We start from the raw sequence: 15,916 nt of genomic DNA, 5'->3' as shown, positions 1-15,916 counted from the left end.
CGCCCGCGCCCCAGCAGCCCCCGCGCGGGCGCAGCGCGCGCGCAGGCGCAGTCCGTGCTCCGCGCCGGCGCGGCCTCGGGAGAAGAGCGGGCGCTCGTGCGGCGTGCCGGGAAGGTGCTCTTCCCTTCGGCGGCGGCGGCGGCGGAGGAGAGGAGGCCGCAGAGGGCCAGGGGGTGGAGGTGGCTTCGCGCGCCGCCCTTAGCATGCAGCGGTTGCTCTGGCCACCCCTGAAGGCCTGGGCCGGGAGCCCGAGTCTCCGGCTCCTGGTGCCCGGGGCGACGCCTAGGGCCCAGGTACTGCGCAGCACCCCGACTGCGATTCGCGGCCGTGGGGAGGAGGGGGAGGAGGGAGTGGATCGCCCCGCCTCACACACCTGGGGCCCCAGATGCCGTGGATTCAATCCGGCCGTATCACTTTCCCGCTGTGCGATAACGTCCACGTGCCTTGTCTGGGCCTCACATTTTCCCCTCTGTAAAATGGGGTAACAGTACCGACTTCGTAAGGTCCTTGCGACGATTAAAAGGTTGCAATCAACCAGCGCTTAGTATAAAACGAGCACGATCATTTTTACCTGTATATTTGATTTTTGCTATTAAAATTAAAAAGCCCTCCAAATACTCAGGGTCCGAACGGAAACCTCCATTCCACAAAGAAATTGGACACATGTCACTCACGGGTCAGGTTAGGAAGGCGCTTTAGAAGCAGAGGAAGAATCGGAACACGGGTCTTTGGACTCAGACGGTGTATATTCATTAAATTAATAATTACTGAGTGGTTATTACGGATTAGGAATGGGAATAAAAATACGACAAAGTTCCTGTCCTGGAGAAGATCAGAATTCATTCACTTAGTAAATTAATTGGCCAGTTGTTTACTAAGGCCTTGTGGGGCGAGCACACTGACAAACGAAGGCAGCAGGAGGGAAAGGGCCAGATTGGCCAGACTATCTCCAGCCTCTTAGCTTAGTAGGAAATACAACAACAGACAGGAACCTGAAGGTGTCTGGGGAGGCCAGAAAGTTTGCGAGTAAGTTCTGTTATCCTTTAACTTCACCTAGCACTGTGTTAGGTGCAGTTATAGGATAACTGATTGGGGCACGTCCAGGTGCTTTGGGAGAGTAGCTGAGAGCACTTGGTGCAGACCTGGGAAGGACTGGGAACATTGTCAGGGGAGGTTACCCTTAGGCTGAGCTCTGTGGTCGGAATTCTCAGTCAAGGGACCAGGCAGGAGTGTTCCAGTCAAACATCGGGTTTAAAAATCTAGAGAAGAAAGAAAACAACCCTGATTTCGTGTGTGAAGTTAAGTTCAAGCTAAGGATGCAGAGATTCGGTGTACTCCTTAGTGTGGGGGATGGATTGGAGAGAATGGGAACAGACCAGGGAAACCAGTTGGGTGGTAGATGCAGGAATCTACAGAAGACGTTTACCTGAGAAATAGTGTAAGGACCAGGTGGGGGTGGACCGGTGTGCATATGAACAGAGCGCGGCCTTTCCCCTGCTGCTGTAATTTGTCTGTCTTGATTCTCAGTGTGGTTGCACCTGTGGGTTCAGGCGCCCTTTGAGGCCAGGACAATACAGCACCATCTCAGAAGTAGCCTTGCAGTCTGGAAGGGGCTCAGTGTCCCTTCCCTCAAAGGCTGCCGAGCGAGTGGTGGGCCGATGGCTCCTGATCTGCAGCGGAACAGTGGCTGGAGCAGTCATTCTTGGTGGAGTAACTAGGTGAGTAACTGCCAAGAAGTCATGTGGTCATGAATAGAATCAGGATGCTTAAGGGAGAGGGGACCATAGAGATCGTCTAGCCTTGCACACACATTTTATAGATAGAGAAACAGTTCCCAAAAGGAACATGTTCTTTTTTTAAAAATCATTTTATTGGGGGCTCATACAACTCTTATCACAGTCCACACATACCTCAATTGCATAAAGCACATTTGTACATTCGTTGCCTTCATCATTCCCAAAACATTTGCTCTCCACGAAAGCCCCTGCCATCAGCTCCTCATTTTTCACCCTCCCTTCCTGCTCCCCCTCCCTCATGAAGCCTTGATCATTTATGAATTATTATTTTGTCATATCTTACACTGTTCGACGTCTCCCTTCACCCTCTTTTCTGTTACCCATCCCCCATGGAGGAGATATATATACATCCCTGTAATTGGTTCCCCCTTTCCACTCCACCCTCCCGGTATCGCCACTCTGACCACTTGCCCTGAAGGGATCATCCATCCTCGATTCCCTGTGTTTCCAGTTCCTATCTGTACCAGTGTTCATCCTCTGGTCTAGCTAGATTTGTAAAGTAGAATTGGGATCATGATAGTGGTGAGGGAGGAAGCATTTAGGAACTAGAGGAAAGTTGTATGTTTCATCGTTGCTACACTGCACCCTGACTGGCTTGTCTCCTCCCCGCGACCCTTCTGTAAGGGGATGTCCAGTTGCCCACAGATGGGCTTTGGGTCCCCACTCAGCACTCTCCTTCATTCACAATGATATGATTTCTTGTTCTTTGATGCCTGATGACTGATCTCTTTGACACCTCGTGGGCTTTGTTGCTTCTGAGCTAGATGGCCGCTTGTTTACCTTCAAGCCTTTAAGACCCCAGACTCTATATCTTTTGATAGCTGGGCTCCATCAGCTTTCTTCACATTTGTTTATGTACCCGCTTTGTCTTCAGTGATCGTGGTGGGAAGGTAAGCATCATGGAATGCCAGTTTAATAGAAGAAAGTGTTCTTGCATTGAGGGAGTACGTGAGTGGAGGCCCAATGTCCATCTGCTATCTTATTACTAACCCTATAAATATATGCATATAGATCTATTTCCCCATCCTCACATATAAATATATTTACATATGTACATGCCTTTATTTAGACCTCTATAAATGTCCTTTGCCTCCTAGCTCTTTCCTGTTTCCTTTTACTTTCCTCTTATCTCACCATCATGCTCAGCCTTCATTTGGATTTCAGTAATTCCTCTCGGTTACATTACCCTTGGTCATGCCCTACCAGGCCTCCTACACCCTCCTCATCACCAATTTGGATCACTTGTTGCTTCCTCGTCCCTGGGTTTGTTAACACCACTTCCTTTCCCCCCACCTCTCCCTCTCCCAAAGGAGCATGTTCTTGATGGCTTGCCTTGCCACAGAACAGTTTAGAGTTGGCTTATTCCCTCTGCTGCTTCTTCTTTTTCTTCTTTTTAACGCTTGTTTGAATTAAACCCGAGTATAAATTTTACTCATCACGATCATTTCATGTCTCGTAGGTTACAGATCATAAATCATGGTCCCCTCCTCTCCCCCTCCCTCCCCTCCTCTCTCTGCAGTTTGTTGCTGTTTGTTGTTGTTGTTGAACTCCAAGTCATTTCCCCTTGTGGGTGGTCCACATCTGGATTTTGTTGATTGCAACCCATGGCCTGGTGGGACATGCCCTGTTTAGTCTAGTCCTTGTTGACTGGGAGTGGCTAGATCAAATTCCTCGCGGGGGTGGGGTCAAAATACTTCAGAGGTGATGTCCTGTAACCTTCATCTTGTCTAAGGTTAGCAGCAGCCACAGGTGACAGTTCCTAAGAACCCGTTGTTTCATTGTGTTCTTGTTAGTTGCGGGTCGGCTCCACCTACCACAGGACAGAATGGCAGTCCTGCCCCACCTTCTGGTATGCGGGCACGCGGAGCCCACAGATGCGCTGGCTGTGTGCTTGGAGTCCCTCCAGCCTCGGGCTTGTCTCCCACATGACAGCAGGCAGTGTTCAGTTGTGATTCTGGAGGTTTTCATGGTCTCGTTTTTGGAAGTAGATCGCCAGGCTTTCTGCTTAGCGCATCTCAATCTGGAAGCTCCACTGAACCTGTCGGCCAGGCACACGCCTGCACGCGCTTATTTCAAGTACCAGTAGCCTTGCTTTGGGCATCGTCGCTGTCAGGCTATCACCGTAAAACGAACCGACAGATGAGTGGGGATTATTTCACTAGAGTTGCACGTTGTCATTTAATTTTTATTTTTTATTGGTTTGGTGTTAAAGAGCAAGTCTCCTTATATCAGCCATTTGGTACAACTTGATTATTTCCCAGTTTTCAAAATAATAAGTTCCCTCCAATCCGAGCCCCTCCCCAAGGGACCGATGAGGTGTTTGTGTTTTCAGAGATCATTGTACACCTTCCATATGGAGAGCACGTTCATTGTTGGCCCATGCACCTCATGTGCGCCATTGCCCCAGGAGACTTGACTGTTGCTATGCTGCTGAACCAGTGTCAGGAAGCTTCCAGGATAAAATGAACTCAGAGTAGAGACCTGGTCTCTGACTTCTGAAAATCGGCCCTTGAAAACCCTGTGGGTCATAAGCCACTGTGCGAGGAGTGGCCCGGGGGGAGGGGATGCGGAGGGGGCACAAGCTAACAAGCAGGAGCTCGGAGGTTTAAGTGTCGGGTCGGTTTTACTCCCTTGCGGTGATGGTGATTTCCTCAAAGGGTTTCATTTTTGTCGGGAAGCCTTCTAGGTCGCCTCCGGGGCCTTGCTGACAGGACCCCAGTCACCTTTGACAGCTCCTGTGCTGTCCAGTCGCATGAGCTGGTCCAGGCTCATCTTACACGCTTCCTGCCCCGGCCTAAAGGCAGCCTTTTCTTTGAGAAGCCCAAGCTCTTTTTGGTGAAAACACTTTTGGTTTTAACAAAGCACTTATTCCTCAGATCCCCACCACAGGCCTTGCACTCCTTACTTCTTTTTAGGATACTTTGAGATTACCTTTTTATAGGTTTTGTGGGCTGTTCTGGGGAAATGAAGCAAATGGGAGTTTGTTCTTCCTGTAACCTCTCTTCCTCGTGCAGGGGATGTCGGCTGTGCAGGTAGGAAGCATTCCTTTCGTCGAAGGGTGGGTTTTTGCCCATCAAGGAATGCTCAAGAAGGAAGTGGGGAGAACGTGAGAAAGGATGGAGAAACAACTCGGGCAAAGAAATGTGGGCTCAAGGGCCCCTGTTTTTGACAAAATTATAAGCAATAATACGGAGAGCAGATTTGGGGAGCTGATATCAAGGAGTTCAAGAAGAAAGAAAATGTTTTGGAACTGATTCTGGTAGTAACTGTATAATACTGCTTGATGTGATTGAACTATCCGTAAGAGCTCCCAATAAAAGGATTTTTAAAAAACCAAAGGAAGCCACGATGTACTTACCTTTGGACAGTTCTGTTCAGATCCACATGGCACTGTTAACGCTGCTTATGAATAATCCAGCCTGGTGGGCACACTCTTAAAATGTCTTTTCCACCCTCAGGTTGACAGAGTCTGGCCTCTCAATGGTAGACTGGCATTTAATAAAGGAGATGAAGCCTCCTTCCAGCCCAGAGGAATGGGAAGCAGAATTCCAAAAATACCAGCAATTTCCAGAATTTAAAATGTAAGTCCAGTCTTTGCAAAAATCAAGTTGACCATCCCAGTCTTTTGCAACTTAAATATACCAGATGGGTGGTGGTGCCGGCAAGTTGGTTTCAGCTCCTAGCTAACCTGTTTACAGCAGAGCCAGACACTGCCAGTCAGTCCTGCACTCTCCTCACACCGGCTCTGTTCTAGCTGTTCCACTGCCGTAACCGCCGTGTCAGCCCCGCTCATTGAGGGTCTTCCACTGTTTCTCTGCCCTTCTCTTCTTGCCGCTCCCCTTCTATAGTCAGATGTCTTTATTCCTTGATATTTGCTAAATACTTTTTCGTGAGGTCCTCCCTCTAAACCCCAATTGCAAAGTGGTCCTGACGTCCCTGAGGAGGAAAGAACAAATTACCAAATCACATGGCCAAGAATCTCTGTGTTGATGTTGGCTCTTCTCTTGTGACTGCCCTCTTCACCCAGCTTGAATCATGATATGACGTTGGCAGAATTCAAGTTCATCTGGTACATGGAGTACTCCCACCGAATGTGGGGGCGCCTGGTAGGCCTCACGTACATCCTGCCTGCTGCCTACTTTTGGAGAAAGGGCTGGCTCAGCCGTGGCATGAAAGGACGTGTTCTTGCTCTCTGTGGCTTAGTCTGTTTCCAGGTGAGAATGACTCAAGTTTGGGAACGCAGGGGTACTCCCTGGGGTTTGACGTTCACCTTATTGGTAAGGAATTAGTGACAGCATAACAGTAGGGAAGAGCATGACTTTGAGTGTCCCCGTGGGGCAAGTTAGCTAACGTCTGTAAACTGTAGTTCTCTTTCCTGTAAATGGGGGTCATGATGTTGTTTTGGCGCCATTGAGTCAGTTCCAGCTCTTAACAACCCAGCTCAGAACAAAAAACACCCAATCCGGTGCCATCCGCACGATTGATATCCCTTAGTGCCTACCATTTAGGGGGTGTGACTAATGAATGAGATGTGTATAAAGTGTGCAGCACCTAGAGCAGTGGTCCTCAACCTTCCTGACGCCACGACCCTTTCATACAGTTCCTCATGTTGGAGTGACACCCCCCCCCCAACCATAAAATTATTTTATTTTTTAAATCATTTTATTGGGGGCTTGTACAGCTCTTATCACAATCCATACATCCATCCATTGTGTCAAGCACATTTGTACATTTGTTGACATCATCATTCGCAAAATATTTTCTTTCTACTTGAGCCCTTAATATCAGCTCCTCATCTTAAAATTATTTTCATTGCTACTTTATAACTGTAATTTTGCTACTCATGAATCGGGGGACCCCTGTGAAAGGGTCATTTGACTCCCCCCCTCCCCCCACCCAGCCCAAAAAAGGGGTCGCTATCCACAGGTTGAGAACCACTGGCCTAGAGCCTAACTAGTCAGCACTCAGCTGATTTCTATTCCTGGGCCTCGAGAACTGGATCATCTCTCCCATCACACTGCCCTGCTGGGCTCTCATGGCCTCCTGTTTTCTACCTGCCTGCCGTGTGGAGAGGTGGGATCCTGATGCTAGAACGACTCCACAAGCAAACAGGAAAATTCCCAAAGAAAAGATGCAGCCTGGGACCTTGGCGGGCTGGAGGGTATGGGTTGGAATTGGAATCTGCCCTCCCACCTGCAGCTTACATCATGTGGTTAGTAACCGCCCTGATGTCACCCAGGAAAAAAACCAGCGTTGCTGGAAATCCACGCTGCTATTCCACCAACGGCCACTGGAGGGCCACAGCTTCCTATCAGTCATACTAGTCTGGTGCCCAGTAGACCCACTGACCACGACACCCTCACTTCCGGGGCATTGCCTCTGCTTGGTGGGACAACAGAAAGCGGTTTTCGTGCTCACCAGAAACATAATCGCCGACAGCAGACAAGTCATTCAAGTTGAAAATCGCCACTTCCAACTTTCCACACCTAACCTGTGAGAGTCCACAGTCTTCCAGTTCAGAGACATTGGAGTGTCCCAATCAACCAGAGCATGACATTTCCACAGGGCTTTTCATTCCAACACTCAGTCCCCAAAGCTGTGAGGATCTGTCAGTATGGGCATCTCAAAGCGCAGGTTACGCATTCATTCCAAAAGAGATTCACACCCGGTCACTGCCTGAAAAGGAAGAAGCCATTCCCTCTGATCAGAGGGAAAGGGGCCAGCCAGGCTAGACTCCCTTCATACTGTCCTTCCCAGCACCCAGCGCCAGGCCTGTTCTGGTCAAAGACACTCCTGAGGACAGGTGTGGGGAAGTCACCTGGAGGAGACTGCATCATCTGCTGGCTTGCCTCAGGGAGAGAGGGAGGCTGACACCGCAAAAGAAACGCGAAATGGACCACTGGGCTCCCGAGAGTTGCCAAAGTCACTTCTGGCTCACCGAGTCCATCCATAGAGTAAGCTGGAGTTTACACCGACAGGGAAAAGGCATTGGAACTAGAGCCCTGGAGTCATCGGGAGTTTGGTTTCCTGATTTGCTTTTTAAAATATCTGATGTCATCAGCCATTGAGCTAAGCGTTATTTAAACAGTTCTTTGTATTTTCTTGTATTGACAAGTTTTTTTTAATGTTCTTGTACTCATAAAATGTATGTAAATAAATGGTTAATAGGGAAGAAAAATCACATAACTGGAACAATTCTTAAGGAAGAGAGTTTTGAAAGTCTGAGAACCAAGCAAAGGAATCTGAGAAACGACACGGAGGTATGGGACTCATGATGGCAAGGTCCCAGAGCAAGGCTGCAGCCTCAGAGGAACCACACTGTGACCAGGAGGAAGCTAGTGAGTTCACGTCACTCAGAAAGAATCGAGTCAGTTACAAAGGATTAAGAAGGGAGAGAGGAGAAAGAAATGGAAGCAACAGAAACAACAAGGAGTTAAGACATTAACACAAGCCTAAGGTTGCCAGTTTGAACCTAGCAGCCGCCGTGTGGGAGGTGGATGGGGTAGTCTGTGCCCATGAAGATTTATGGCTCTGAAAATCCTGTGGAGCAGCCATGCTTTCCCCTACAGAGTCGCGAGGAGTCAGAACCAGCAGTGCGTTCAGTTGGGGTTCACAGTAACAACAGGAGTGAGTCCCTAGGTGGCACACTGTCAAAGTGCTCCGACACTAAGCAAAAGGTTGGCAGTTTGAACCCACTCAGAATCACCTTGCAAGAGAGGCCTGGCATTCTGCTTCCTACAGGTTAGAACCCTGGAGGGCCAGCTCGACTGAAGCGTGTGGGGTCATTGTGAATTGAAATCAACTTGAAGACAGCTGTTGGTGGTGACTAGAGGAGGGTAGGCGGAACAAAAGGAGGGTTAATTCGAGTAAAATAGAACCCCAAAGAGAACAGAGCGAGCTACAGAAGGAAGAAAGCTGGGGCTAAGGAGTCACACGGTATTGTATGGCCTTTCCATGACCTGTGCCTTTGAAATTCAGGTGATTTGAACGCCCAGGGTAATCTTGAAGCCAGGGCACAAAAGCTCAAAAAGATTTCCTGAAGATGTCTGTGTGTGCTGTTCTCTATCTGGATTATACTTCATCAGAAAGTTAATCTAAACGACTGGGAACTGGAACATTTGAACGACGGTGCTGGCAAAGAATGTGGAACGTACCTAGGACTGCCAGAAGAGCCAAAGTGCAGCCAGAATGCGCCGTCATCTCACATCCTCGCATTTGGGTGCGTTCTCAGGAAACACTAGCTCCTGGCAGAGGACACCATGCATGGTAAAGTAGAGGGTCCAAGACAAAGAGGAAGACCCCCCCGCGGGTTGGACTGACACAATGGCTGCAACAATGGGCTCAAACAATTGTTACGGTCAGAACAGAACCAGGCAGTGTTTCGTGCATAGCAACACTGGGGTTGCTATGAGTTGGAGCCAACTGGACAACACCTAAGCTGTAGAAATGTGGCTTGGGATGCAGAGACACAGGAGGATCTAGACAAGAAGGGGCGGGGATGGAGTACTCCCTTCCCCTGAGCGAGTCGTTAAGCAGTCAGTCTCACTCTGCTTCACTGGCCTCTCCTCTGGTCCTAGGGTCTGTTGGGATGGTACATGGTGAAGAGCGGATTGGAGGAAAAGCCCGACTCCCACGACATCCCTCGAGTCAGCCAGTACCGCCTGGCGGCACACCTGGGATCAGCCCTTGTGCTGTACTGCGCCAGCCTGTGGACCTCGCTTTCGCTGCTGCTGCCTCAGCACAAGGTAAGAGTCAGGCTGAACACTGTTGCCATAACTGCAGGGACACTGATGGCCTCAAGGACATGGAAGTGCTGGTTCTAACGGGAAGGTAGGTCTAGGCCAAAACCCAGGGATTCCCTGCAAGGAACGTCTGTCAGTGTACAGAAACTAGACATGTGCAAAGCTTCGGGAAATACTGGCCTTTAAAACTGGGGAAAGGTTGTAGACTGCAGAGAGAAATGTGCAGATGTTCTCCTGAGCCGCTGACTACAGCACATCTCTGCCAGGCCCCGTTGGTCCTGCAGGTCAGCCCATCTGAGGAATTTTCTTTCTTGCTTAGTTGCCAGAAACTCGTCAGCTGCTTTGGCTGAGGCGGTGCGCTCACGGAACGGCGGGGTTGGTGTTCCTGACCGCGCTCTCAGGTACGTCCTCGGCCAGCGTGGCCTGGCTCTTCCTCACCCCCTGTCCTTTGGCAGATGCTTTGCCCCTTCCTTCTCCGCCCTGCGTGTCATTTCACAGCTGCCTCCCTCGTACCCACCATCTTCACTCTCTGCTCTCTAGTCAGGGAGCAGAAACACTGAGCATCCCCTTGAATCCAGACTATCGTGGTTCAACTCCTGGCTTTGCCACCTCGGAACTCCATGACCTGCAGGATGTTTCTGGGCCCTGATAACCTCATCTATGAAATGACGATGATGACAATAGTCTGAGTAATAGATGTGAAGTCTCAAGAACAGTACCTGGGCAAAGACTACCGTGTGCACGCTGTTGTGATTACCTGACACCAGGATGTGCCAGACAGAGGCCTGCTCTCAGGGTGGGGCGCAGGAAGGCAGAAAGACCAGCATAGGTCTTTCCCAATCTTCAGCCACACCGTGGCTTCAACCTCTGATGCTGGAACTGTGCTAATATAGTAACCACTGGCCTTGTGTTGCTATTTAATACGGTATTCAAAATGAAATGCTTTAATTATAGGAGTTAGTCCTGTGGTCACCCTAATCACATTTCAGGTGCTCCGTAGCTACCTGTGGTTAATGTGGTTTGTTACCAGGATGTGGAACAGGACAGAACATTTCCATCACTGCATGACTGGGAGCAGTGGCTCGTGTAGCATCATGAGTGACAATCTGTTTGCAAAAGTGGCCTGGGATCGGAGTCCTAAAGAAGTAAGGGAGTAGATTGTGCAGGCTGTTCGGATTTCCAGAATCGGTCAGTAGTTTTCAGTCGAGACGAGAGGGGCATCCACATCACAAAGCATGTTTTTCCAAACGACGAGGCCTCTCCCTGCAGAGAGGAGGCTTGCCCCAGTCTCGGGGAGGAGCAAGTGTGGATGCACACTGGTTGCGTGTGTTCTTCAGTTGCCATGGCGATTGTTCTGTAAATTCCCTATTGTAGATCTGTTGTTCTCTGTGCCTGTTGCCTAACTCAGGGGTAATGTGCTCTTCCTAGGTCAGCCGTCATCGTACTGGGTCCCTTCTCCCGTCTGAATCAGTCCGTTTATCTTGCTGTACAGGGGCTTTCGTGGCAGGGCTGGACGCTGGCCTTGTGTACAACTCCTTTCCCAAGATGGGTGACTCCTGGATCCCAACGGACCTCTTTACCTTCTCCCCCATCCTGAGGAATGTCTTTGAGAATCCCACCATGGTGCAGTTCGACCACCGTATCCTGGTAAGACCAGCTAGTGGTTACCGTACTAAGCGAGGGGGCTGGGGCGGTGTTCACGGGTTTCGGGTGTCAGTGATGCGCTGTTGGCAACAAAGAAGCCCTGCTGTCTTCTTGGAAGAAATCCTAGGAATAGTCCTCGGACCTGACGGTTTTGTGTTAATCGCCCACATCTCCTCCAGCCGAACTCTGCCTTTCAGGATACTGTCAACTTCCTACGTTGTGGTACATGCACAGGCCTTCGCCCTCCCTGGCGCGCGACACGTCACCTCGTTCAGTCTTACACGCACCGGGCAGTGTCGTTTTGGCAGAAGTTTGGAACAAAGAGTACAAGGAGAGTGGTGCTAAGAGGCTAGCTGTCTGAGCCGACCCAGAACTCCGAGGAGCCACGAGTACCGTGCATGCTTGTCATTTCTTAAGCTCATCCTTGTGAAGGCCTGCAAGGACTGTGTTAAGATGGGCCTGGTGGGCATGACAGGTTGGCGCCGGGAAAGGCCGGCACAGGGAGACTGAGAAGCACTAGTGCCTTCACCGCCCCCCGTGTGTGCGGGGGAGGGGCCAAGAGAAGAGTGGCGAGGCTGAGGAGGTGTTCCGGAGCAGAGGGCTAGTGCGGCTGATGGGTAGAGTGAAGACAGGTCCAGGGAGATCCCAGGTTCCTTAGGTGGCACGGCTTCAGACAGGGCCACCGTGAGTCAGATGGTGGTAACTAGAGAATTGATATGTAAATGTTCACACAGCTGTGTAGTTCAGATTCTTGCCCTGACTCTAAGTTAAGCCTCAACCCACAAGTTAAAGATTTCTTAAAAGATGCACAGATGTGGTCCTTGAATGAGCGCTGGGTTAAAGATAGGAAGTGATCCTTCGGAGCGAGGCCTGTGGAGCCTGCGGTGATGAGTAGACGCAGAGTCCTGCGAAGGGAAGGCGGGGAGCAAGTGACCTCGGGTGGACGAGCTTCCCAGCGCCACGGGGTGCTTTGAAGTAAGTAAAGCCTAGTTGAAATTGTCACTACGGGCAGCTCTGAAAAGTGAAGCCAACATGGAGGTGTAATGGAGCAATCTCTGCGTTGGCGGCGGCAGCATCACGGAAATGGGCAGGGAGCCTTCTGGCCAGTCCCAGGCCCTTGTTCTGAAGGGGTTGGAAACCAGCAGGGTGGGGGAGTGTTTACTGCTGCCCAGGTGACGAGATCATCCGCCCTTCCCACAGGGCATCAGTTCCGTCTCGGCCGTCACAGTGCTGTACCTCCTCTCCCGGCGGACCCCCCTTCCTCGGAGGACCAGGACGGCAGCCTTGGCTCTGCTGGCTGTAGCCTACACCCAGGTACAGAGCTCTTCTCTTTCCAGCTGAGCATGTCCCCCAAAGTTGTGAAAAGAAAAGCAGCAAGCTAGGACACCGTGTTGTTTGTAGCCAACTAAAAAATGAATAGCCAGAAAATAAAGGCCATCTCTCCGTAATTCTCCAGTACCCCAAAAACCAGGTTCCCCAAATTAAAACTGGAGTACCACTTTGTGTGTTAGACTGGGAAAACACTAAAAGCAGCGATGACCGGTCCTGTTATGGGGTGTAGGAAAATGGACCCCTTCATCTGTTGTTGGTGAGTGGTAATCTTTGTTGAGGCCAGGTTGGCACTGTCTCTGAAAGTGGTGAATATAGAATGCTTTGGCAAATGGACTGAGTGGTGCTGCCTGCCCTAGAGCTATCCTAATGCACCAAGAGCTGTGTGCCAGGGAATTCCCTGTGGCCTCATGACACTCGTGAACACGTCAAGCCACCCCCACCCGAGGTTGACTAGACCGCTGAGCGGGCAGCATGCTCCAGAATGCTATACAGTAAGTAGGGAAAGGCAATAAGGTCTCCAGAGTCACTGCTCATTGGGAAAAAGCAAATTTCAGAGCAGTGTCCTTTTAAAAGCACCAAGAAATTCCCCCTATAAACATTTCTACAAAAGTGCCGGTGTACAGCACTGAGGACAGGCGAGCTTCAGACAGGGGAACTGGGGCAGGCGGGAAGGATCATTAACTTCTGGGTTTCTCGGTCTTGTTTCTCCTTTACACTTAACATGAGAAAGGAAAACTACCTTCTTGGGGTGTTCTGATGAGCAAATGGGAAGGTTTCTGCATCGGGCACGCCTTGCCCAGTTGGTTGCAGCTCTGAATGTCTTACTGCTTTCCTTCCTTTGTACCAGGTCGGCTTGGGCATCAGCACTTTACTCACGTACGTTCCCACCCCTTTGGCAGCCACGCACCAGTCGGGCTCCCTGGCTCTGCTCAGTGTGGCCCTCTGGCTCATGAACGAACTCCGACGCGTCCCCAAATGAGGAGCAACTTCCTCGGGCTGGAACCAGTCTCCGAGAGCTCTTAGAGGTGACCGTGAGAACTTGGGCTGGTCTAAGCGGGGAGCCTGGCCCACCAAGTGGCTTCCACGTCACTTCAGACTTTGTACCCGCCGCTGTTGAGGCCACGTCTCTGGTTCAGAAATGTCCATCACATGTGGTTTACATGACAGACTCCCCTTTTAATAGATTATTTCTCCAACTGAAAATTAGGGTCCATGAAGAGAAAGACACGTTTGCCATTTTTCTGCCCTTCCTGGGGCAGGTGCTGAATGTTGGCGGGTTCTTGTTTCTTCGGGCATGATTTCTGTCTGGGCTCCTGAGACCCGAATTCTGCTTAAATGGCAATGCTTTCCCACCTCCACTCCCCCGAGGTGAAGCTTTAAAGGGAAGGATCGGCACGCCCTGAAGTAGCCAGAGAGCTCTAAGCAGGAAAGAGCCTGCCCTGTCTGCTGTCGCCAGTTTCAGAAATGGGCAGAGATTTTGACAAATTAATGTCTACAGACAAGAAGTTGGTTTACAAGAACTTGAAAGAGGAGGCCGCTGCTGGGTCAGAAGAATAGAATCGGCAGTTTCCGGGATGACAGAGAAGGAGGTGTGGCTGATGGAGGCTCAGGTGGCCCCGACTGACAACATCTTCCAGTGATGAGCCAAAGACTGTTCACTTCGGGTGCTGTGTCTGCTTGTTTCTAACTGTACGTCTGTCTTATGTGATATGCACTACACATTGTTGCAGTACATAATTTGCTGACCTTATCCTCATGCCAATCTCCAAAGACAAAGATCAGATTTATAAAAATACCAATAATAAAAGGTACTAATAAATGAGAACTTAGGGAAAAAACCCACAGCCAGCAGAACCAATTTAGGGATGGTATCATTGGAAGGGAGCCAGCCTAAGTCGGGGACTGTCTGTACATGGGAGTCTATGGATGTCTAAACACATCATGAATGAATGAATGAATTGTGATGCTGGTCGCGATTGAAATTACACAGGGCTTTGTAAGGGTCAGCTTTTTGGTTTAAGCTGTCATTTGGAGGAAGGCATCAGGAACACCTGGTTTGAGGAGGGAATAGAGCACAATGCCTGCACAACCCAGAGCAGCCCTGGACTGAGATCACGTAAATGAGCCATTAAACAGGTTACAGAAGTGTTGGGTGGAGAATCCTGGCTTTATAGCATTTTCTATACAAATGACGTGAGCATGTCAGTTGGGCACAGGCTAAATATGAACTAAAAGGACACTGACAGGGCGTGTCAGTAGAAATGTCACAGCAGGACGTGTACAAGTGAATAAATGACCGTCTTGGAGACTCGGAACCCGCCTCCATCAAGTTCCACAGTGAGTCCAACTGCAGACGAGTTTGAGCACCTGTGTCCTAACGGCCTAGTCTACATAGAGAATCCTGACCAGCTTGTTTCCATCCCATAGAGTTGCCTCCCTGTCCTGCCTCATTGACATCTCTGTTAGTGTGATAAGGAGCTGGGTGGTGCAGTGACAACGTGTTAGTTAGCAGTTTGAAACCTCCAAGGGAGAAAGATGAGGCTTTCTTCTGTAAAGTGACTGTCTCGGAAACCCACAGGGCAGTTGTACCCTGTCCTAGGGTTGTTGAGTCAGCATTGAGCAGATGTCAGTGAGTCTGGTTTTTCTTGGTAGTGTGGTAACCTCTTCTAAATAGAATTGTAAGAAATGCTGTCGCCCGCATTGGGACGGCTTCCCACATGGTCATCTCATCCACAAACCCAGATTTTTGTTGTTTAGTAAGACAGTAGAGGGCAGCATGACCCAACCCAAAGAACCAAATGCTAATACTTGTACAGGCTTCTCCAATAAGGTAGCAACTCATGACTAAGTTCAAGTTTCAGATGTTTGATGTCATTTTTATTTTATTAAATATGATTGAATACGTGTGGGAAGATGGGTCTGGTTACATTTAGCTCTGTAGCCTAGCCAGTCTCGCAAATCAGTCAACCAGATTTGTCGTTCATGTATACTAACAATGGGTCATGATTACCCCTAACTCTAACTAAAGTGATACTGGTAGCAAAGACCCAAACTAGCGTTCCTCCTCCTGGGGTATCCAGTTGATCTGCAAGCGTCGTCTGGTGCAGGCCCAGACCAGGTGGGTTTTGTGTCAGCCAAGGCCTACACCCACCCCCACGTGAGGGATCGTGCATGGCCTCTCGTGCATTGCATAGCTTGTCCAACACTGAGTTAGTCTTTATCACAGAACTGGAAGAGCCGTGTTCAGGACCAACGCTTCACGGGAAATGGGCGCGCACACAGTATCTGCAGCCCAGGCAGCCTGCGGGGGTTCTGTGAGAAGGGAGCCTCTGGGCTGGATCCTAGTGAGGCCTTCAATCCACTCTGAGAAAAACCCACTGCTCACAGCAGAGTAATGGAGGG

The 15,916-nt window shown here is 49.9% G+C and overlaps 1 protein-coding gene across 1 annotated transcript; it reads left to right on the top strand.

Annotated features, from left to right (window-relative positions):
* The first annotated feature begins 58 nt into the window (after positions 1-58).
* COX15 (cytochrome c oxidase assembly factor COX15) lies at positions 59-15,362 on the top strand. The gene is made up of 9 exons (XM_075535104.1): positions 59-293; positions 1,528-1,718; positions 5,255-5,377; positions 5,824-6,010; positions 9,374-9,541; positions 9,858-9,939; positions 11,031-11,185; positions 12,383-12,496; positions 13,362-15,362. The coding sequence occupies exons 1-9, from the start codon at positions 204-206 to the stop codon at positions 13,491-13,493; spliced, it is 1,242 nt and encodes a 413-aa protein (XP_075391219.1). The 5' UTR covers positions 59-203; the 3' UTR covers positions 13,494-15,362.
* Positions 15,363-15,916: the final 554 nt, after the last annotated feature.

The sequence above is a fragment of the Tenrec ecaudatus genome, chromosome 16 (assembly GCF_050624435.1).
Source record: "Tenrec ecaudatus isolate mTenEca1 chromosome 16, mTenEca1.hap1, whole genome shotgun sequence".
NCBI lineage: Eukaryota > Metazoa > Chordata > Mammalia > Afrosoricida > Tenrecidae > Tenrec > Tenrec ecaudatus.
Note: the sequence above shows the minus strand (reverse complement) of the source record. Positions and strands in the feature narration are given on the sequence as shown.